This window comes from Saimiri boliviensis, chromosome 4 (assembly GCF_048565385.1).
Source record: "Saimiri boliviensis isolate mSaiBol1 chromosome 4, mSaiBol1.pri, whole genome shotgun sequence".
NCBI classification, from domain to species: Eukaryota; Metazoa; Chordata; class Mammalia; order Primates; family Cebidae; genus Saimiri; species Saimiri boliviensis.
In genome coordinates this window covers 85,606,317-85,631,797 of record NC_133452.1, presented here as the reverse complement: position 1 = coordinate 85,631,797, position 25,481 = coordinate 85,606,317, and the positions used below count along the sequence as shown (strand labels likewise).

Below are 25,481 nucleotides of genomic sequence, written 5' to 3'. Positions count from 1 at the left end.
GCTTCTTCTAACTAGACAATAAATTTCCGTGTCTGTCATCTTTGGAATTAATAAGAGATAAAGGGCCACTTTACACAAAGTTTCCAAACCAGGTCAAGAAAGAGTCACGACATAGAATGGATTTGTAAACCTGGTCATTATATACATCTAAGACCATATAATCTAACAAGAAGTGAAGGTTCATGTACATTTTACACTTACTCATGTGTAAAATGCACATGAACCTTGTGTAAAATGCACATGAACCTTCACTTCTTGTTAGATTATATGGTCTTCGGTCCTTTCCAACAGGACCAAAGACTTAATCATTTTATTTTTGAAAAGTATATTTTCAAAAAGAAAGAAATGTTTTTAAGCTGGGAGGAATAAGGAAAATGTCTCTTAGAGGAAGGGATATTGGAAATAAGCCTTAAAGGATATAGAACATTTTAACAGCCAGGGAGATTCATAATTGTTTTATAATATTGGATTAACTCAAATCAATCATACCCTATTCACCCACCTTTTCTAGTTTTTCAATATGAATGTCCCCAATAGAGTAATTAATGAAGCCAACATTGACCAAATTCATTCTCTGCATCACGCATCGGGCTAAGCACAGGATTAAGAAGATGAATAAAACACTGAAACTGCCCTCAAAGAGCACCCACCCTTCAAAAAGTTCAACAGTTGCTTAATTTTATTACATAAAATAAAACACAAGAATCATTATAAATTGATTCCCAAGTTTAATTGGAAGCTCTACATGAAAGTTTTGTTCCACAGCAATTTTCTGAATAAAAAAAAAAATCGAGTGACCTAATATACAGAGAAGACAGTTTTCCCAGGATAGAAAAGAGTTGCAAAAAAATCAACTAAATCTAATATACTTTCACCAAAGCCACAGTAAAGCTGGTAATTTTACATAACTGCTTTAAAACTAAAAAAGAACAAGAACTATCAAAGCTTGCGATACAGCACTTCTATAAAGGTAGAAGAGGCAATATATATATATATATATATATATATATATATATATATATATATATATATAAAATAATTATAATATATATATAAATATATATATATATATATATATATATATATATATATATAATTATATTTGTAGTCCCAGGTTGGACCCAAACAGTGCTAACACCTGAGATTTCTGCCCTGAATCTGTTTATGTGCAGGACTAAGGACCAAGAGAACTTCTGGGAGAACCTCATTTTAGAAGAGAGAATTCAGCACTTGGGTTTGGTTCAAAAACAGTGCTTTAGTGTTTCAGTATATGGTAATCAAAATTTGTCCTCAAGTCTAGCCCCTGGGCTGGGATGAGAATTTCAAATTTTAAAACATTCAAAAGAGCAACTTTCACTAAGAAACTGCAGGGAAACACCCGTTTTGAGATCTGCGTCACAAAGTGCAACACATGGTGGACAGGATCTACTTTCTCCTTCCGTCTATACCCTACACCTTGTAACTTTGACTTACTGAAGTTTCCAAGACTGTTTCACTCCTTTGCTCCATTGGAGGCTCTCAGGTAGGAGGGGCGCCTACATCTCACATGGGGCAGCAGTGAAGATCATCAGCACCAAATGATGCTGGAGAAAAAAAGGAAGAAAGTGGCAGATGTCACGAGGTAAATGATGCATAGGTGCACCCCATAGGGCACCCTAGACATAACTGGAGACTATTTTGCAGGTAGCAGCAGGACTTTCAATAGTAAGTGAGATTAAGAATCAGATAAATAGGGTTTATTCCTGCTCATCTCACCTCATTGTCTTCTCCCTGTGTTATGCTCCATAAACATAGTTTACTCGAACATTAGATCCTAATTCATTTCAAGAATATGTTGAATTATTCTTTAAATAGAAATAAAAGTGCTCACTTATCTGAAATTTGGTAACACAGTCAACAACTTCTTTCCCATCATGGTATTTGAGGTGGAACACTGAGATTTGATACTGCGGTGATCCCACAGCATAATTCTCAGATGGAAAATGCATGGGGAAATACGAATTGAAGGGAGTAGGGCTGGTTCACCAGGGAAGACGCTTTGCCTCGTTCTCCTGAGAACCAGTGACACTGAACAAAAAGATTCCTGCTACTTTTGGAAATTAGATAAAAAGTAAATCGAACTTTAGTCCAGAGGGCATCCCTGTAGGATGCCTGGTCAGAAACTTTGGGGCTGGATTCCTTTTCTTACTTAAAGATTTTTGCAAAAGCTTTTCTGCTTGCAAAAGAGATTCTGAAAAAGATCTCATTTTAGAATATCTGTATGAAAATGCTTAGAATGGACTGTCACATCCCTTATTAGAACAAAGTTGACTGGAGATGGAAAACCATGTATTCCATTGAACCTTTAATGGGCTTCACAAATAATTCAAAGTAGAACCCAACAAAGCTATTTGATCAAGACATATTTTGAGTTTTTTGGAATTGGGAAACCTCTTCTTGTTTTGCAACAGAAGATCTTTTCTTCTTCTCCTCAACCCACCTTGTGTTCTGTAACCAGATTGATTTTTCTATGCATCACTTTTATATTTTTCTCCTGCTTAAAACCTCATAAAATCAACTCCATAGGAAATGACAAGGAGGGGTGACAGAGCAGCGAATTCATAGAGTAACCACTGTATCTAAAATGTATTGCACACTGTGTGCCAGGTGCTGTTCTAAACATTATGTAGGCATTAACCCATTTAATGCTCAAATAATCCCTATGAGACAAATGCTGTTGTTGTTGTTGTTTTTTTTACCCCATTTTCAAGAAGAGCTTAAAGAACGTGCTCAAGATTGCACAGGTGGCATTTCAACCCAGGCAGGTGGATTCTAGGACCCTCTCACTCTTAACTTCTGCATCTACATTTCAGAACTCAAAAAGCCCTCAAGGGTACAAAAAATATATATTTTCAGCTCATGTTGTGCTTGAGCCCTGAAACGTCAGAAGGGAGGGGAATGTTCTTCAGCTTAATGATGGCATTCAAAGCTTTCCACAATCTTACCAGAACTCTTTCCCATCTTATTCAGGGTCCAATCTCAATTCCTCCAATCTAGCCAAATGTTCTTACTGGTTCAAAGTTTCATTCTTCCAGAGTGTCTCATTCTTTCCATCTTTCCTAATCTTAATCATCACTTAAGGCTCACATAAAATTCTGCCTCATCCAGACAAGTATGCCTTCTCTGTCCTTTGGGAGGGCCCCTTAGTACTCCACAACTGCTGGAATCCACACCAGCAGTTTGACATCATCACTCACGCTTTGCGGGTTTCTCCTGTGTGTTTTTTCTCACCTCCATTCTTACTTTTACTTTCATACAAAGCAATCTCTAAAGACAGTATTCATTTCAGAAACACTTTATGTCTGTGTAAGCAAAACAACCATTGTGGCACAACATAGGTGGTCGCCTTTGCTTACATAGGGCAGAGGCCCTCAACCTTTTTGGCACCAGGGACTGGCTTTGTGGAAGACAATTTTTCCATGGACCGGTGGTGGAGGGGAGAGGAAACTGCCCTCAGACCACCAGGCATTGGTTAGATTCTCATAAGTGGCCTGCGCAACTGAGATCTCCCATGTGCAGTTCAGAAGAGGGTTCACCTCCTATGAGAATCTAATGCATCTGATTTGACAGGAGCTCAGGCGGTCATGATCCTTCACCCTCCACTCACCTCCTGCTGTGCAGCCTGGTTCCTAATAGGCCACGGACTGGTGCCGGTCCACAGCCAGGGGTTGGGGACCCCTGATGTAGAGACATCCTTGGCTTGATGGAATAAAGGGAAACAAAAATAAACACAAGCACTGAAACTGGCTCTTCTCTAATTGCCAGGAGCAATTGTCTTGGGGTTGGAAAGATACACAGGAAATGTGTCTTCTTGATTAAATTCTCTTTGTTTCCTCTAGTGATTTTTCACACACATTTCAAATTTACTGGTGATTTCATTAGAAATTTAAAAATATATATTTCAAGTTAATTTTCTCCCTATATCAACAATAAATATCTCTTTTCTATGCTAGACAAAATATCTGTGCTTGGCCACTATTTCTTTTCTTCTTGATATCATCACTTTTCAGAAGGTATTGAACTGAAATGTGGAATTTTATCTCAATTCTTTTGTCACGGTATGCACCTTATTTCAAGAATTCTTTAACATTGGCACTAAACACAGTGTGCATAATCAAATGAACAATTCAGATAATTTATTATTCAAAATACCTGTGTTTGGACCTTGTGCAGTGGCTCACGCCTGTAATCCCACCACTTTGGGAGGCTAAGGCAGGTAGATTACTTGAGGCCAGAAGTTCAACACCAGCCTGGCCAACACAGTGAAACACTGTGTCTACTAAAACCACACACACACACAAAAAAAGCTGGGCATGGTGGTAGGTACCTGTAGTTTCAGCTACTTGGGAGGCTGAGGCAAGAGAATCACTTGAACCCAGGAGGCAGAGACTGCAGTGAGCTGAGTTTGTGCTACTGCTTCTGTACTTCAGCCTCGGCCATAGAGAGAAACTTTGTCAAAAAACAAAAAAACAAAAAACTGAACTGCACATGGGAGATCTCAGTTGCACAGGCCACTTATGAGAATCTAACCAATGCCTGGTGGTCTGAGGGCAGTTTCGTCTCCCCTCCACAACCGAAGGGCAGGGGAGAGGAGGGGAAGGAAGGGAACTCTGTATTTGGAGAATACAGTGATAACTATTTTTTTTTTTCAGACAGAATACTGGGCTGAGCACGGTGGCTCTCACCTATAATCCCAGTACTTTGGGAAGCCGAGGTAGACAGATCGCTTGAGGTCAGGAGTTTGAGATCAGTTTGGCCAACATGGCGAAACCCTGTACAAAAATTAGCTGGATGTGGTGGCACACGCCTGTAATCCCAGCTACTCAGGAGGCTGAGGCAGGAGAAACACTTGAACTCAGGAGGTAAATGTTGTGGTAAGCTGAGATTGTGCCACTGCACTCCATTGTGGGCAACAGAGTGAGACTCCACCTAAAAAAAAAAAAAAAAAAGAAAAGAAAAGAAAAAAGAAATAGTAGATGGTATACTTTCTGAGTCCAATATGTACTACTGTGGAACATAAAACTAACGATGACTAGTTTTGATACTTATATCACCATCCCATGAAGAGAAAGTTTCAAGTGAAGGGGTCACACAGTGATCAACCCTTGAGTGTGGATTCAGGAAACGGGCATAGGAGTGATCAATGCTCGCACATCTGGCTCTTTTTAAATGGTATTGCCTAGCAAGAGAGGAAGAGGGTGTGGGAAATGTAAGGGGAGGTACAGGTCAGAGAGATCCTTTTCACCAAAGACTGGTTCCCTTCAGTGGCTTCCAGTGAAAAAAGGGAGAAGATTCCATTATTTTTGTGGGCCCTTATGAAGTGCTTTGTTTTTAAAATTTATTTCCCAGTTTTGATCTGCAGAAAGCCTGCCATGTCCATTTTAGGCTGGGAAGGGCACTGGACAACAGGTGACAAGCCCTGTTTTCCTTGAGTTTAGGAAGAGTTCAGCCAGAACCTCCATAAAGGAAATCTACTGCTGCTAACTGCTTGAAATTAGATTAATCACTTACTGGTGTTCATGATTTTTTGTGTTTGTTTTTTAGCAGATTTATTGAAATTTGCAACCAAAACACAAATACAGTGCATACAAATTACAACAATAAAAATCATTTTCATCTTTTTTCTAAAACAAGTAATAAAATAGTAAATAGTTTTAATCTATGCAAAGATTTCAAATACAAATATTCAAATATTTATAGAAAGAAACTAATCAGGTTGTGTATAGTAGATGAAAAAGGTGAATAAAGAAATTGTAGGTATCTGGTCAGCAGTTGTCTTTCTGACCAGAAAGGCTGCCAAAGGTCCAAGCACGTTTTCTAAGAGACAAAACCAGGACACAAATCCTGCACTCTGCTTACCTTGTCACCAAAGGATCCTAGAATAAGCATGGCCCTGACAACAGGATTGAGAACAAATTGGTTTAGTTTATTACAGAATGGAAATAGGGGCATATTTTTAAAAGAATGATAGTCCGGTTTAGATGCTTTTTAAAATATAGTTTTGAACAATTATGTGTTTGTCATTCTTAAAACTGGAGAACTTACCTCTTAGAATGACTGATTTCCATTAACTCCCTCATACTTTTTCTCCCAGATTAAGGATTGATGATGAGCTCTGATTCAGTAGATGAAATCTCAAATGCATCTTACAATGTAAAGTGTATCTTAAAAGGTAAAACATACAGTAAAATGTAAAAATCTTAAAACATAAACCAAGAGAAATGGTTACATGAAATCATATTGAGTGATCTTGTGTGTAGCTAAAATTATTTAAGAACGTGCAGAACTCTTAGATAAGCATGTAGTGGGACACACTCCTTTGATGGGTATCATAAATGGTGATTCTTCTCTAGCTACCGACTAAGATGTACCAATCATTCCTACATTCCTGAATAACAGTGAAGTGTGGATCTCAATTAATCTTTGTCATATATTAGGCACAAAAACAAATGTACAGGGACAACAACTAGGTTGGCTTTATCATGCAAAATGAAAACCAACACTGTCAGCACTTTTTACAAGTCTGGCTACTAAGCAGACTTAATTACCAATCTTTTTTTCTGGTATCTATGGAATCAAACATGCTATGCTAATATTGGTGGATCCTTGTTTAGTTAAGCTACTTTTGGCAAAACTAGCAACACTGCAGTTTGTATGTAATCTGTTGGCATTTAACAATGCAGCTGTTGACGGAATTGAATTATTTTAACCATATATGGTACCAACAGTATTTGTACACTTTAAGCTCAATTGAGCTGTGTCTGAAATAGCACCTCCCTTTACTCTTTCTTATCTTTTTTTCTTATTGTGCTTTTTAGAAATTATATAATAATTTCATGATAAAACACAGTACTTCTTTTTTGTCTGCTTCCCTCATGAGAATGTGAGCTCGATGAGGGCAAGGACTTCCTCTTATTGTCTCTATCTGCAGTATCCATAGCTATGCTTGAAATGTAGTAGATGTTTTAAAAGTACTCACTGAATGAACAAACCTGTATAGGTTTGCCAAAATGAGTGGCCAACAGAAATTTTCAACAAGGTCTATCCACTGTAATTTTACCATAACTTTATACTAGGTAAGAACGAGTTCACAGAACCATTTGTTTACAGCAGATTTTAGAGACATAAAAAATGGACTGGAAATTTGGTGTTTTACTAAGAAGTCCTTGGTAAACTCTTTTTTTTTTCTCTCACTTTTTTTTGTTTTGTTTTGAGGCAGAGTCTTGCTCTATCACTCAGGCTGGAGTGCAGTGGCACAATCTCTGCTCACTGCATCTTCCGCCTCTTGGGTTCAGGCAATTCTCCTGCCTCAGCCACCCAAGTAGCTGGGATTAGAGGCATGTGCCACCACAGCCAGCTAATTTTTGTATTTTTAGTAGGGATAGGGTTTCACCCTGTTGGCCAGGCTGGTTTTGAACTCCTGACCTCAAGTGATCCACCCGCCTCGGCCTCCCAAAGTGCTGGGATTATAGGCGTGAGCCACCGCGCCCAGCTGGTCATTGGTAAACTCTTAATAGCATGTCTGCATTCTGTGACATCCTTATCTAGGAATGCTACTGAAGAGATTGTGGAATTATACTCACAAGACATAGGAAGCTAATGTGGAATGAGATCCAAGGGTCAGCATTAATATTATACTGCCTGCTTCAGTTCTGTCTGGCCCTCCCAGCACGGTTTAAAATGAAATTTAAAAGTCTTTAATGCTGTCCCTGTGTCTCTTTGTCTCTGCATGTGTCTCATACACATCAATTTACCCACCCACAGCAATTTATTTAGGCAAAAAGATAGAAAGGGCCATTTCCCTTTTCCCTTAATGCCCTGTAGCCTCAAAGTAGACTCTCACAGGTACAGACATGTTACTCCGCAGACCTATCCAGTGACGAGATATAAACCGTTCACTTTAGGCACTGGCTCAGCTGTGCTGGCCCTCCCTTCCCAACTGTGGAAGATCCAGTGCAGACCTGTTGAGCTTGGGAACTTCACTATGAAAAGATTCATGTGATTCATGATAGAGGCAACTTAAAGCACAGTAACTACAGTGTCGCCAGAAACCTGCCCTTTGTGTATATGTGTGTGTTGCATGACCTCCTCTTACATCTGTCCCTGAGAGCTTCGCATCGTCATGGTCATTCTACCTCCACTCCCGACTCTGTGCCATCAGAAAGGAGGCTGGCTTGCTTCCTCCTAAGACCCAAGGAAGAGGTGAGATGAGGGTGTCTCACTACATTTGACTCAACTTGATTTTATTAGATAGGCAAGGTTAGTAAATTAATATTCTTCTGGTTGAGTTTTTTGGGCAGTACAGAGTTATTTATGGAATCATGAGTACCTCTAGCATCTAAACCATAAATATACATTAGGATGGTAGTATGGCCATTGCATTTTTCCAGAGGGAGAAAAACTGTTTCAGAAGAAAATTCTTTGTTATGCACAGGCTGAACTCTGCTTCATCTGATTTATTCCAATTTCCAACATTAGACTAATACAATCTGAACTCTAAGAAAGTCACACACAAAGGTACTCACCACTAATGCATTCATTTGTGAAAAAAAAATGGCATACTAAGCTCAGGCTACATGCCAAAAAGATTCAGATTTTGTAATAATCTGTCATGGGCAATACACAACTCTATAGACAGTCACCAAATCTTGTTTATCAGGCCGTATCTTCTACAGCAGTGGTTCTCAGCACATTGATTTTGTCAATATCTATAGACATTTTGGTCAACACAACTGGAATGGAGGAGGGGCTGTGCTAATGAATCTAGAGGTCAGGGACATTGCTAAACATCCTCCAATGCACAGGGCAGTCTCCCACAAAAAGAAGTATACAGACCAAAAGGTAAACAGTGCTGAGGCTGAAGAACCCTGCTGTATACAGACAGATAGGAATCTGAAGCATGGAAATTCACATGATGTTTGGGAGCCTAGTAGCTAAGTGAAGCCAAACTAATTTTTTCTGTGGCTGTGAGTCTTGGACATATCACTGAAAACTTCAGTGTTTCAAACTGTGCTTAATAAAATGACTCTGTAGGATCAACAGTTGGGTATTATTCCTATGCCAGTTTACCAGTTACAGAATTAGGAGTGCCATTCCACTGCTGGGCTAGTAGGACAAATGTTTTGGTTGCACTACAAGGAAGAAGAAATCATGAAAGTTTCACCCAATCATAAAATGCCAAGTGACACCTGGGTTACGAATGTTAGAGGTTGTCACGGTGGCTCACGCCTGTAATCCCAGCATTTTAGAAGGCTGAGGTGTGTGGATCATTTGAGGTCAGGAGTTTGAGACCAGCCTGGCCAACATGGCAAAACCTCATCTCAACTAAAAATACAAAAAATTAGCCAGGTGTGATGGTAGGTGCCTGTAATCTCAGCTACTTGAGAGGCTGAGGCAGGTGAATCACTTGAACCTGGGAGACAGGCTGCAGTGAGCTGAGATCACACCATTGCACTCCAGTCTGGGCAATGAGAGTGAAACTCCGTCTCAAAAAAAAAAAAAAAAAAAAAGAATGTTAGAAAACCTGGGGATAGAAAACTCAGGGTTTTTTTTGAGGCATGGTTATTAGGTGGTTTGTAGGGATTAATCCTAAAAGGTTTGATGAGCAGCAAGGGTATTTGCAAATCTAGAGATTGTCCTCCTGATCCTGGAGGAGGAAAGGAGGATGTCAGAGAGAGATGGATCACATCTTGGGCAGAGGAGATGGATGTGCCTGGCTCCAGTCCCGCTTTGATCCTAGCAGTGTGATTCTAGGCAAGTCTCAAACCTTCTCCGTGAAATTAGGAGCTAGCCTATACCCTGTGGGATTCCTTCTAGCTCTAGCATTCTCCCCAAAGGTTTCCTCAACATCTGTGCTGGTACACAAGGATTAGAACAACTCTGAAACAGGATGCTAGTGAGGTATATTTATTAATTTGCAATAGTGTATGGTAAAGGAAATAAAGAACAAAAGAAACATATGCAGATTTGCATAAATGGGAAAACCTTTGCGAATCATTCGTTCAACACACATTCTACTGAGCATCCCCTCTGAATAACGCATAAAATGTTTTCTATTTGTTTTAAATGATCCTGAGAAACTCTTTTAAAGTTTATTTCCTAGGATTTATAGCAGTTAACATTCAGTTCCACCAATAAAATTCCTCATTGGATTCCACAGGACAGATGGGTCTCCATTAGCTAATAACCTTCCAGGTGGTGCTGACAAAGCACATATGTGAATACTCCTCTCAGCGGGAAACAGAGATGTAACTTCTATACTTGCCTCAACCTGCTACTAAGACTTTCTTCATAGTCCTGGATTTTCAAAGATCTAAAGTTAACTCTTCTCTTAGAGAATACATGCAAACAAGTAAACTTAAAACTTCAATGCAATGCTCTCAACCCACAGCTCTGGTTCTTGTCTTTGTAATCGATGCCTCCTGAGCAGACTGCCAGCCTTGGTGTGCTCCTGCTTCAGAGGTGTCTGTCGGGGGAGAAGAATGCCCAGCTCCAACAGTTACATCTTCAAAAAGGCCACCTGGAGAAGGAAGGAAAACCCATAATGCTTTACTCCTATAACATGACAAAAGGACTACATGCACATCAAATCAGAATCGGGTAAGTCTGGTCAATAAGAACACATGTCAATTTAAACAGAAAAATGACTCTTAGTGGAGCCTGACATTGCATTTTACAGCGGGAACCAATTACCCTTTCTTTTTTTTAAATGAACTATACAGTAATTAAGATGATTCACATACATTTTACAGAAAAATAGAGTTTTAATTGAAACTAAAGTTCTATTGCCGTGAAGTAATCCAGTCCTTATTCCCACTGGTTCACAACTATTGTTTTGGACCTTCCATATTTAGAATTCTGAGTCTCATTCCTATGCAATTCCAGGTCCTCATCATGATAGGTAATTATATCAGTCTCTCCCAGGTCACGGTGGTACTTTCACTTATATTGTGTTGGTCAGCAGCAATTCATCCTAAAACCTAGAGTTAAAAAAAAATTAATTCATACAGTCTTAGGTTCAAAATATTTTCAGACTATGTAATGAGGCCCAAATCAAATGCATCTAATTTATGAATGGTTTTGGAAACAGACACAAACATAACAAAGTCAATCATAAATGTTTAGAAAGGTTTAGTTGAGGGGTGACAATAAATTGGGAACTGTGCCAATATGAGGGAGAGAGTCAAGGATAGAGCAAAGATGGATCATGAAGTGTGGCAGGCTTGGGAAGCTTGTATGAGGCCTTTACTGGAGAGAAAGTGTGAGCAACAGAAGAAAAAACACTCTAAAGAAGTATGGGACATCTGTCAACAGCATCAGGAAAGTTTGTCCTTAAGTCCCGAATGCAATAAAAAGAGGTATGTATTTAACTATCTCTGCTAAAAGGAAAGGGAAAGTAAGGGTCACACAGGGCAGAAAGCATCTGCTTTATGCTGAGTAATTCGGGATGTTACCCTTCATACAGTGCTAGTGAGAAAGGCACCTGCTGAGTTTCCGTATCAACTTCCCGCTGAGTTTCTCTATCAAGAGAACACCAAATTGGAAAGAGCAGCAAAGAGGAAAGGTTAATTCCTAAACAAAATGTAAACGTGGACAACTAATGCAAACCTCAAGAGCTTACTGTGAAGCTCAAATGAAATCATTGTTAGTTCAAGCTGCACCATCTGTAACTCCCCCCACCATTTCACAGACCCCGGTTAAAGTAAAACATTCCATGAGGCTTTGGACCATGACAAACATCCTGCCCAACCACCTGACTTCTTATCATACCCTGGCAGGCAAAGACCCAACAGAAGGAACATCCCTATCATATCTTGCTGGACAAAGGTCCAAGGAACATCCTATGACATCCCATCGGAAAAAGGGCCAAACTACCTGATCACAGGAACATCTTATCAATATCCCGCTGGGAAGCAAGCCATACTGCTCAAACCCCTCCCTCCCACACCTGTAAGTACTCCAGCCTGTAAGCAGTGGTGGGCTCTAGCATTAAGCTGGTCCCCCACCTCTGCAGTTCTCATGCTGGACATAAAACCTGCATTGCTGTAGAGCTGCTAACTTTCTCTGTCTTTAACCCTCACCTTCCCTTCAAAACTTAACAGTAATTATTAGGAACATCCAAGTGTTTCCCCTGTCTCTGGGCTGACAGGAGATATTAGAAGCCTGTGAATATACCAGATGAGAAGAGAGGCCAGTAGAGCCTGTTACAGCAGACAGGGGAAGGAAGACCAGAGGCCATGGAGTCTGACTTAGGGCTCACTGTGGGCAGTATCCCTGGCAGGTGACATTTGGCTTCTACATAGACAGTTTATAGGGACAGGAAGCTCACAACTGTACAAAGACAATGCTGCTGCTTATATTCAAACAGGAAGACAATGGAAGAAAATCAGTTAACTCTTTTTTTTAAGTCAGAAAATTGCTACGTCATGGAGCATTCCAACCAGAAACCACTTAGCATAAGGATAACACTGATAAATTACATTACAAAAATGGTTAAGAGGCTGGGCACAGTGGCTCATGCCTGTAACCCCAGCACTTTGGGAGGTCAAGGCAGGCAGATGGCTCGAGTTCAGGAGTTTGAAAATAGTCTGCCAATATAGTGAAACCCTGTCTCTACTAAATACAAAAATTAGCCAGGCGTGGTGGCAGGTATCTGTAATCCCTGCTACTCGGGAGGCTGAGAATCACTTGAACCCATGTGGCAGAGATTGCAGTGGGTCGAGATTGCACTGCTGCAATCCAGCCTGGCTGACAGAGGGAGAGTCCATCTCAAAAATAAATAAATAAATTAAATTAAAAAATAAAATGTTTAAGAATTTTAGCTATACAGAACAGTGATTCTCAACTTGAGGTGATTTTGTGTACGGGGAGCATATGGCAGTATCTGGAGACATTTTCAATGGTCAATAATTACTGGAAGGGGGTGCTACTGGCATCCAGTGGACAGAGGCCGGGGTGTTCACCTACAATGTAGAGAGCCCCTAAGACAAAAAATTAGCAGCTAGCCCCTTTTGGCCTTTCCTCATCCACAAAATGGGAATTCTAACAGGATGGACATGAAATTTGTAAAACATTTTATTAAGCCTATTTTGTTTTTTTTCATCCACAGCACAGTCCTATGATTTAGTAAAGCAGGCATTTGAAACTTTGCTTTACATATGAAGAAACAAGCTCAGAAAATGTAAGAAATTTGCTCAGGTAGCAAAGCTGTTAAGTGACAATGGTGGGCTTAGAAAGAAATTGATTTCTAATCCACGCTTTTCCCACTATTACTTTACAGATGAATGACAGAAAACTATAGAGGCTTAGAGACTTCCAATCTTTGGTATTGCCTGAAATATCAAAAGATTTCTTTTGCATGCCTGTGAATATGAACTCAAGATGAGGAACAACTACAAAAGAGGCTGAGCTGATTAAATTAAACAATGCAAAATGGAGCCTCCTACTGAAAAAGAAAAAAGTTTAAAATTTGGCTTAATGCGTTTTTTTCATCTAGTTTTTATAGTTTCATTTGCCAAGCACATTATGTATTTTTAAAGACAACATGAAACTGCAATCATCCTTGGGAACAGGTAGTGTACAATGCGTTTTATTCCTTATATTTTAAACACTGTGAGTTAATATATTTCAAATGCTGGTTTTGTGTTCCCTTACCATTTATCCATGACAGGAAAAATTACTTCCCCTAACTGCCATTTATTTTAAGAGAGGATAATTTTATTTTGTTCCACTACACTGAAAAAGATCTCTATATTTCATCTTTTTAGCTTTATTCCCCAAAGTAAAAGTTTTAAAGCTGCTCATTGCATGTGACTATAGCTGCAGCTTTAAGCTCTGTTGGTTGTTACATTTCTGGAATATAGTTACAAAGCATAAATAATTATTTTAAAAAACAAAAGATGAACCTTTTCCTGTTGGTTGTAAGATTTGACTTAGTTTTGTGCACCCGAATAGTGACACTGGGGAAGAGAGAGAGAGAGAGAGGACATTAAGATGTATAAAATTATGTCTCTGCTTTGAGTCATCATAGAAAAACAGTCTTTTTAAAGCACAATAAACATGGCCAGGTTGATGTATTGTTGACCAAATGTAAGCCTGGGAAGCATTAATACATTTGTGTGACATATTAAACACTTTTTAATGTGATTTTTACCCTAGATAACAAATTTATATTATTTCTCAACATTTATTTAGAATTTCAATCACTACAAAGATATATCATCAAGGCTGGCTACATAGAAAGGCTTTAGAAAGGACTCTTCACACAGACACAAATGTTCCCTTTAAAAAGGACATTGTTGACTTAAAATCCAGTTTCTTGGCCAGGCACAGTGACTCACGCCTGTAATCTCAGCACTTGGGAGGCTGAAGTGGGTGGATCACCTGGAGGTCAGGAGTTCAAGACCAGTCTGGCCAACACGGCAAAACCCCATGTCTTCTGAAAACACAAAAATGAGCCAGGTACAGTGGTGGGTGCCTGTAATTCCAGCTACTCAGGAGGCTGAGGCAGGAGAATCGCTCAAACCCAGGAGGCAGAGGTTGCAGTGAGCTGAGATCCCACTACTGCACTCCAGCATGGGTGACAGAGTGAGACTCCGTCTCAAAAACAAATAATTAATTACTTGAATAAAATAAAATATAGTTTCCAAGATCCAAATTTCCTTTACAAAATATATAATATACATGCAAAAACAAAAATAAAATAAAAAATCACAACTTTTTCTAGTATCTATCAAATATACTTGATGTCTTGAAATAATACTGGGATTACGTAGTTTTTACTAACTCACTAATTTGGCATTAATCATGCCCATGATGAGGATACCCTGAACTCAACTTTCTGTGTTAAATAAATACTGTAAGATATTCCTCTCTCTGGGCTGGGAGGCTAGCTTCATTCATTCAATCGTTAATTATCATCTATGTGACACTGATTGTTCCAGCCACAGAGCACACTGAGAGGGGATTCCCGCCTCCTGCTAAAATGAGAATGGGAGAAGCAGTCAGAGAATTGGGTGGTTCCAATAAGGTGGAGTAAATTTACATTAACACCTGTTGGGAGAAACACAACTATTTTTGCGTTATGAAAGCAAGAGAGCCTTCTGAGGCACCACCCTGGGGGAGGCAAAGAGAGTCTAAACCTCGGCATGGCACAGAGTTTGGCACACACTTGTTCCTCCTAGGATGCTGGCCTGCTAAATGAATGACTGGCAAACTGGAAAGACCAAACAAAACACCAAAAATGTGAAAAACAGTCCAATGAGGAAGAAGATCCTGTCCCTCCAAACTGGCAACAATTATGTGTGTAAGGGACAGAAACAATAGACTAAGGGAACAGCAGTGCAGCCTTCCAAACCTGGACTTTCTGCACACATTCTGTAAAGACTTTTAAAAAGTAGAGAGTGAAAAAAAGACGGATGTCTGTAAATTAAACTTTCACTCTGTATTTGCTTTAAGCCCTGATGTACTATGAAAATTTACATATAACTAAATAGCCTGTTGATTTCAAAAGTTAAGCTGAGCTTTGTTATGTCCCTAGCAGACATCTAGGTAGAAGGCCAGTGGTCCACTTACAGGATTAGATGTACTATAAGCAATGTGTACGTGGCAGAGGACTACTGGTGCCTTTTCATCTCTAGACAGGGCTGAACTCAAGGACCACTGTAACAGTTACTGCATCTTGATCCTATTCTTCGACAAAGCAAGTAAGTCCTAGACATGAACTTCTCCTCACTTCTTTTAGAATAACTGGACTACTGGCAATATTGTTGGCATCGGATGGTGCTATTGTAACACTGTAGTGAACAAGCAGTTCTGATGCTCCCAGTCATATAAAGCAAATCCAGTAACTTTACTAATGCGAGCAAACCCATGGGGCCAACATTTATATAGCAGTAGTCTTCTGATGTTACATAAAAACAGACTGCCTCTGAAGTACAAAACATTTGTAAGGAAATAATTCTATGATACCAATATGAGTGGGTGTTAAAATGCAAGATATAAAATGGTGCTACCTCAATACATGCACACACACTCAAAAGTCAAAAAGTCCCTGTACTTTCTCCTTCCTATGGAATGTCTGCAGGAAGGAACCTGAAGAAGGGAATAGTGGCACTGCTGCAGCTTTGCCCTAAAGCGGTGTTTTGAAAATCACCACTGTGCTGCGATGCGCCTCTGATCAAATACATTTATTCAGAAACAGAGTTCCTAGAGCTCAGAAATAAAGTTCTTTTTGATAGTATCAATTAGCTGAAACATTTACAGTTGCTTAAGGAGAGGTACCTTTAGCAGCAAAACCATTCTAATATATGATATTTAAAATAAACCACCCCCCCTTACCTTAAAGTTAAGAAGGATGGCTGTTGAAGAAATGATATGCTTATAATATCAGTACAATTAGAAATCCCAGGAAGGGACATGAACCCTTATATCATGGAACAAAATAGATTTCTACAGCAGGTGAATGGGTTCTGCCATTTAAATAGATTTATTTCACTGGCAATGTTTAAATTCCTATTTTAGCTGTAAATATTAATTCTTCGAAGAGACATGCAACCAACAAGAAAACCTGCTTCATGCAGATAAAACACTTTCTGACCCACTGTGAAGGAAAGTAGAGGAAACAACTTGTAAGGTTGTGGCTGTGGATCCTAATAGTTGTCAGTGGAAAAGTTTCATGGCAACACTATGCAGGCAGTAAGGAGATGCTGCAGTGAGTGGCCCTGAGGCCAGGGCTACTTGTGCATGAGAGAAGAATTCTGTCCAGTAGGAAGAATGGCAAAAGATGACCTCATACACTTTTTAAGAGGAAGGGCTAAGGAGGGTCATACCTGACTTTGAAAACCATCCTGGACACTTTTATTTTATACCGGAAATAAAAAGCTTTGCTTCTGTTGCTTAGTATTCAACAAGTTCTTTATTGCAATTATTCAAACTTAGAGAAGTCTAGATTTATATTGCCTGCTATAACTCCTGTTTAAATACATGATTTGTGATTATATGAATTATAGACAAACTGAGAAAACACAGAAGGTACATACAAAAAGAAATTTTTTGTGGCTACATTATTTAGGGATAACTACTATTAACATTTTGGACATATATTGTTAGATTCTTTTTCTGTTTTCTGGACATTTCCATATAGCTGTTTTGTGAAATATAACTTTTAAAACGAAATGTAATATGTATTGTGGTAATTTTCATATAATATTGTTCTAGAATATTTTTAATTGCTGCATTATATTTTACTATGCATCTGCATCACTTAAAAAAAACAACGAAAAAGAGTAAGCGAATAACTTATTTCACCAGAAAGCAAATCTCAGTAGTTTGGTGGGGGGGGTGGGGGGTGGGGCAGGGCTTGGGAGACGGTAGCATTCACTGACAGTCCCAGGAAGCACCTTAGAATAGTCCAGCCGAGTGGTTCCCAGGGGTTGTTTCTGGACCAGCATTGCTGGCCTCACTTGAGAACATGTTAGAAAGGCAAATTACTGTGCCCCACTCCAGACTTACTGAATCTAAGGGTGGGACCCAGCAAGGGGTGTTTTAATAGGTTGTCCCGGTGATTCTAATGCTTGCTAGGTTTAAGAGCTGTTGATCTAGTCCAACCATTTTATACAGCTGAGCAAACCATTCTAGAGAAGGAAACTGGCTTAAAGTGACATAGTTAATTAGGCAAGGACTCAAACAGAGGTCTTCTAACTCCTACTCCAGTGTCTTCATTTCTAGACCAGTGTAGACTCAAAGGTGCTGATTTGGGGGTCCAAAAATCCTTTCAAAAAATATCTCTTTCCTCTAGAAGACAATAAAATTGTCAAACAAGGGAGAAACAAATTATATCCAAAATCCTTTATTAATATTTCCCAATATTAATAACTCAGGAAATATTAATAAAGGAGCTTGGATATAATCTCTTATTGCTGTTGACAAAAGGAAAGCTGAGCCCTTTTTTGTTTATTATGTAGAGACTGAAAGAGCCAATATCTCAAAATCAAATTGACTTATCATACAAAGTTAGGCTGTTAAAAGTTAAATGAATGAATTTTCTGGGGGAGGGTGGCAGTTAGTGGGGACAACTTCTGATATGCCCTGATATGGCATATAACTAGACTGTAGCATATCACATATGACTACATTCCTTTCTAAATCTGGTCACTCCACATGGGTTTCTAGCAAATTTATTTGGTTAGCTCAAGTAAAGAAAACGGTCACAAATTTGGCTTCAAAATAAGCTACAGTACCACCACCAAAAGCTGGCAAAGAAACTGAGTCTTCCATACATTGCTGAGGAGGGGAATATAAGAGTAGAGCCATTCGAGAAAACAGTTTGGCAGTTATTTTAAAAACTAAACATGTAATGACTACATGACCTAACAATATCAGATTAGGAATTTGTCTCAGAGAAACAGAAACTTAGGGTCACATAATAATCTGTACACGAATGTTTAAGTCAGCATTATTTTGATAGCCAAAACCTGGAATCAGCCCAGGTGCATGGTTAAATTGTACATCCACACCACAAACACTCCTCAGCAATAAAAAGCAGCCCACTATCAACACACATGACTCAGAAGAATCTCTAGAGAATTATGCTGAGTGAAAAAAGCCAGTCTCTAAAGGTTACATATTGTATCATTTCATTTACATAACATTTTTGAAATGACAAAATTTTACAAGTCAAGGACAGAGCAACAATTACAAGGGTTAATGATGGTGGAGAGGAGAGAGGGTGTGATTATAAAAGAGCAACAGGAGGGATTCCTGTGTTGATGGAACCGTTCAGTGCCTTGACTATGTTGGTGAATACACAAGCATGCACAGGTGATAAAACTGTATAGAACTCAGTGCACCTATCGACACTGTTTACATTTTTCAGTAATTTGTATAAGCTCTTTAGTAAATGTTAATATGTTTTTGTGCAGTGAAGAAATTAAGTGCCAAGCATGGTACGATCTCACTAAATCCTTGAAAAATTCACTTGAATTGAATATCTAATTTAATTCTCTCTAAATTATAAGTGAAGACTCAAAAGTCAGAGAAGTTAAGTAACTTTTGCTCATGGCTGTAAAGCTAGTAACAAGACTAGGGGTACGAGCTGATCTTTGTCTCAGCCTCACATTCATTTCATCATAAAAGCTCCCTTCCATTTAATTATGGTGAGAGATAACTGCTATGGTAACTTTAATTGAAGAAGGAATCCATAATGCAATTTTAAGCCAGATTTGGTAGCAGTCAAAATGATGCAGGCATTCTTTTTTTTTTTTTTTCTTTTTAGAGATGGGGGTCTCGGTTTGTAGCCCAGGCCAGTCTCAAACTCCTGGCTTCAAGTGATCCTCCTGCCTCGACCTCTCAAAGTGCTGGGATTACAGGTTACTCACCATGCACAGCCAGCATCCTATTTTTTTGAGAAGAAAGTAGATTCCCTCTTTTGGATTAGTGGTAAGGAGGAGAAAGAGGAGATAGAATGGCAAAGTAAAATCCTACTTATAAGGGGAAAATAATTCTTTGATTAGAGGAGGAAACTTCTGGCAGAGGAAGAAAGTCAACAGGATAGATGACAAATTGGCCTGAAATCTTGGGCAGGAATTTTAAAGCTGGATATGTCATAGTAGCATAGTTCAATCAGTTCAGTAAAAGTGATTATGACTTGGAATAATCAAATAACAGGTAAGGACTGGAAGAAGGGGATCAAACTGTAACCAGATGCTCATTTTCTTTAGCCATTTACCACTCAGACATTCCTTTGAAAACATACTTAAGACATGCAAATTTTAAAAAGAGAAACATGCTAATATAGCCATTTAAAAATAAATACCATTTATTTCTTAAGTTTCTTAAGTGGACTTGCTGGAAATAAAGAGGGATCACAAAACAGTAATTAGCCTGTTTATTTTAAAGGAGAGGTTAAAAATGGCTTAAGAGAAGTTTACAAACAGTCATATCAACAGAGGGAAACAAGCTGAAGAGGATGCTATGTGAGGTTTTAACAGAAGTCTTGGCTTTTTTACTTTTAGGCACATGGAAAGCAAAGGAGGTTCTTTTATAGATGAGAACAGTTCACTGAGTTTTTCCAGGTCAAGAACAGTGTAGACCATGGGACTAGAAAAAAGCTCTCAGCGTTCAAAGTGGTAGATTCTCCATGAAAAGCTGGAAGTCTCAGGTGGCTACTAGGAAAGTGCAGAAAGGTGAATTCTAATTGATATGAAAAGACTGGAGAATTGGAGAAAAAGTACAGTAAGTCCTCACTTAATGTTGCTGATACGCTTTTGTAAACTGACTTTAAGCAAAACAAAGTATTAACGAAGCAATTTTAAAAATCAATGTTACAATGAAATGACGTTGAAGGAAACAATATTATTAAAAGACCTGCCATGTGTCATTTTACTTAAGTCACAGCTTTTAAGAACTTAACAATAATGTTAAACTAGGACTACTGTACATTACACAGAGAGAAGCAAAAACAGATTAGTTTAAGAAGGCAGCAGTTTGTACACTGCTAGACATGGTGGGAGAGCAGAAAAATATAGGCTCTTGGGAGAGCTGAGATTGAATACCTCCTGACATTTACTAGCTGAGTGACTTCTTGGAGGCTTAGCTCCCTGCAGTTCTGCCCACCAGTGGTTGTGGGGATTAGTAATAAAGGACATAAATGGCTGGGCAGGCCATGGCACAGATGAGGCCTTGATAAATGGAAGAGCTTAATATTATTACACTAAACCTTAATGTTTCTTTTAAATATTGCTGCAGATGCATCTCTTTCTTTGTCTGATGCTAATGAACAAATTCATGTTTAATTGTTTATTTTTAAAGGAGAAGCATAAATGGCTAACTGTGTATATAAAATATCCAAGGCTTAAATAAGGCTTTTCCCCCCTATGTTATCCCAAGTAACAAAACATCTACCAGTGACAGTCACTGAAATTGCAGATATTGCATCTGAAGAAAAAACAAAACCTATAGCATTTTCAAATATAAGAATGTAGGTGACTTAGTGTAAAGTATCACCCACTACTTGAAAAATAACTTGAAGCCCAGAGGCCACTGACTGGTTGTGTAGGGGGCGTCTAACGGTGTATAATGGGCAGCACTCCTAGGGATTTAAAACAGCACATCCTGGATTGCTGACATAATCCACTCCTGAGAAATTCAACTCTGAATCCAGGATTAATGATGAAGCCATGGATCTTTAATACATGAAACTATTTGGTCGAATAGGCCTTTACTCATACAGGCACATCTTATTTATTCTGCTTTACTTTATTGTACGTTGCAGATTTTGCATTTTTTACAAATTGAAGGTTTGCAGTAACCCTGCATTAAGCAAGTCTATTGGCTTCATTTTTCCAACATGTGCTCATTTCATTTTCTGCATCACATTTTGGTAATTCTCTCAATATTTCAAACTTTTCCATTAATATTATACTTGTTTTGGTGATCTGTGATCAGCGATCACTGATGTTACTATTGTAATTGTTTTGGGGCACCACAAATCATGCCCATATACAGCCACAAACTTAATCGATAAATGTGTGTTCTGACTGTACCAATGACCAGCCATTCCCCTATCTTTCTCCTTCTTCTAGGGCCTCCCTATTCTCTCACACAAAACAATACTGAAATTAGGCCAATTAATAACCCTTCAGTGGCCTCTAAATGTTTAAGTGAAAGGAAGAGCCACACAGTTTTCACTTAAATGAAAAGGTAGAAATTATTAAGTTCAATGAGGAAGGCATGTTAAAAGCCAAAATAAGCAAACGCTAGGCCTCTTGCACCAAACAGCCAAGTTGTGAAGGAAAAGAAAAAGCTCTTGAAGGGAACTGAAAGTGCCACTCCAGTGAGCACACAAGTGACAAGAAAGCAGAAGTGGCTTAATGCTGATATGAGGAAAATTTGGATGGTATGGATAGAAGATCAAACCAGTCACAGCATTCCCTTAACTCAAAGCCTAATCCAGAATTAGGACCCTAAGTCTCTTCAATTTTATAAATGCTGAAAGAGGTGAGAATGCTGCAGAAGAAAAGACTGAAGCCAGCAGAAGTTGGTTCATGAAGTTAAAGGAAAGAAGCTATCTCTAAAACATAAAGGTGAAGGTACAGATGCTGATGGAGAAGCTGCAGTAAGTTACTCAGACGATCTAATTAAGATCACTGAAGAAGATGACTGTGCTAAGCAACAGATTTTCAACATGGACAAAACAACCTTCTACTGGAAGAAGATCCTACCTAGGACCTTCACAGCCACAGAGAAGTCACCGCCTGGCTTCAAGGCTTCAAAGGACAGGCTAACTCTCTTGTCAGGGCCTAATGCACCTGCTGACTTTAAGTTGAAGCCAATTCTCATTTATCATTGGGAAAATGAGACCTACTTCTCAGAAAAAAAGATACCTTGGAAATATTACTGCTCATTGACAAGGCACTTGGTAACCCAAGACCTCTTATGGAGATGTACAGGAGATTAACATTTTCGTACCTGCTAACAGAACATCCAATCTACAGGGTATGTATGAATTAATAAGTAATTTCAATTTCTAGTCTTAGTATTTAAGAAATACATTTCGTAAGGCTATAGCTGCCATAGAAAATGATTCCTCTGATGGATCCGGGGAAAGTAAATTGAAAACCTGATGGGAAGAATTCACTATTCTAGATGCCATGAAGAACATCTGTGATTCATGGAAGGAGGTCAAATTATCAACATTAACTGTGGGTTGTCCATGACTGTGAGTGCTTTAAGACCTCAGTGGAGGAAGTCACTGCAGATGTGGTAGAAATAGCAACAGAATTAGAACTAGAAGTAGAGCCTGAAGATATGACTGAATTGCCAAAATCTCACGGTAAAACTTGAATGAATGAGGAGTTGCTTCTTATGGGTGAGCAAAGAAGGTGGTTTCTTGAGATGAAATCTACTCGTAGTGAAGATACTGTGAACAATGTTGAAATGACAACAAAGGATTTAGAATATTACATAAACTTAGCTGATAAATCAATGGTGGGGTTTGAGAGGACTGAATCTAATTTTGGAAGAAGTTCTACTGTGGGTAAAATGCTATCAAACAGCATCACATGCTACAGAGAAATCATTCATGAAAAACAAGACAATTGATGTGGCAAACTTCGCTGTTGCCTTATTTTAAGAAATTGTCTCAGGCACTCCAACCTTCAACCACCACTCTCTTAGTCAACAGCCATCAACATGGAGGCAAGACTCTCCCCCAGTGAAAAGATCAGGACTCACTGAAGGCTTAGAAAATCATTAGCTTTTTTCTTTTCTTTTTTTAGCAGCAATAAAATATTTTAAATTAGATATGTACATTGTGTTTTTAGGCACACAATGTGTTTAGTGTAAACATACCTTTTATATGAACTGGGAATCCAAAAACTTCATGTGACTTCCTTTGCTAAGATACTCGCTTTATTGTGGTAGTCTGGAAACAAACTCGCAATCCCTGAGGTATGCCCTGTATATTCCGCTTAAATCATAAGATTAACTTAGGAGTCTGGATGATTATTCACTCAGACACTGAATAACCATGGGAATGGAAGGACTAAATATGACCTGTAATAACTAAGTAATTAGTACATTTCATTGTGGATTGGACTTTTCTGGTTACTGGGACACTGAATACTTGGAAATGACCAATGCTTACTCATATTTCGTTGGAAAATATCATGAGCCTTTAAAATTGGCTATCACAAACTGCCGGCTTCTAGTTCTCTATGAGACCCACATCTTGCTATCCTGCTATAGAAATGCAAGTTCTATGACTTGTCCTTGTTAATTCACTAATTTGCACACTTCAATGCAAGTTAGAGCTGGCCCAGTGTACAGCTAAAGGGGCAGCCTGGCTTAGGAGGAAGTACATGTGTGTCAGAGACAACATGGTGAGACTGCCCAGTCTTCACGCTTTGGTGTCTTCATCTGTAAGACAAGCCTCCCCTCTTCTTCTGGTTGGTCAATGATTGAGTCAGATACTGCAATTTCTGTGACTGCCCCCTGCAGGCACTCTCTCAAATTCACATCTGGGAAAGCTTACAACCAAAGGCCTCCACCTGCCTTAATGGGACCTGAAATTCATGAATGAAGAGCTGCAAATGTAGCACTAAAAATCCAGGGGCTCTCCTGCTGCAAAATGAGAAAGAATTTCTCATCAAGTAAGTCTATTGGCCCCAGTTTTCAGGATTGAAGAAGTCCTGAAAGGAGACACAGAAACATAAATATTAATGTGATGGGAGTAAGGACCATAACTTGTTGAAAGTATAAACTCACGAAAGAAAATATACTATGTTTTGATGGGGAGTAGAGAAAAATTTGAAACTCATATATTATTTTAGATGTCTTTAACACACCTAAATTGCTAAAAGATTATGAACATAAACAATTATGTCATTGAGCCTAGTGTGCTCTCAGGAGTATTCCATTTGGTATATTTAAAGATAAGGCCTTATACACTCCTTTGCAAAATGTTCTCCTCTATTTTCTTTCAATTTAGGGGTAAAACATTCCTTTGAAAATATACTTTTATAAGTTTTCCGCCAGTTTCCTTTGAGTCTTCATCTTTCTAAGGTATGACAGGTCAATGGAAAAACAGTGGATCCAGATGGGTCCCTCAGTAGGGATCTTTGGACAACCAACCAGCATGAGGTAAGCATGCATGCTCTCATTTCTTTTCTCAAGAACCCCAGGTTTATAACACTAGTATGATGCTAATAAACAAATGCAGAGAGAGAAATGTTGGGGGCAGGTTAAATCACTGGATATTAATCTTTTCACAGCAACATACCAACAAACAAGGCCAGCAAGACACAGCTCCTTACTCAAGTCTAGTCATCCCAGCAGTCCTCTCTCCCTGTTCAAACATCTGCTTTCATTCTCCAATAAACCCTTAACACTAATAGTCTGCAGTGTACTAAACAGGTTTTTAACTTATGGAAAAATTTCAAATACTAATATATTCTCTAGTGAAGACATAACAAATCTACAAGTATTTTTTACCCAGAAACAATGATTACGAGCTCATGACCATTTGTTTCATCCAAATCCCTGCCACAGACCTCTTCTAAAGCAAATCCCAGTCCTATTACTTCACATATAATTCAGTACGTATCTTTAAAAGAGAAAGGCTACTATAAAAACAAAACCACAATGCCATGGTCACATTTAAAATATCAACAATTCCTTAATATAACCAAATATCCTGTCAGTGACCACATTTCCTCAACTAGCTCATACATTTTTTTAACAGTTGATGTTTGTTCAAGTCAGAATCCAGATGTTGTATAAGTATTACAACTAATAAGTCTTGGCTTTTAAATAATAAGCTCTTCTTCCTTCCTTTTTTCTCCATTTGCAATTTGTGTTTCAAAGAAATCAAGCCTTTTGTTCTGCAGAGTTTTCCAAAGACTAAAATGTGACTGCTTTTATGCTTTTAGTGTCCTTATGAATTC

At 38.7% G+C, this 25,481-nt stretch overlaps 1 protein-coding gene across 3 annotated transcripts in view; it reads right to left on the bottom strand.

Moving 5' to 3' along the window:
• Nucleotides 1-1,120: 1,120 nt before the first annotated feature.
• Nucleotides 1,121-25,481, bottom strand: part of UBE3D (ubiquitin protein ligase E3D) — a 196,214-nt gene continuing 171,853 nt past the window's right edge. For 2 of the 3 annotated variants that reach the window (XR_012517254.1, XM_003922977.4), the window contains exon 10: nucleotides 6,210-10,558. Coding sequence is in view for 2 of the 3 variants with exons in the window: in XM_003922977.4 (XP_003923026.1) it covers nucleotides 10,538-10,558 (21 nt within the window). In the remaining variant the exon portion in view is untranslated. The other variant, XM_074397770.1, reaches the window with a different exon arrangement.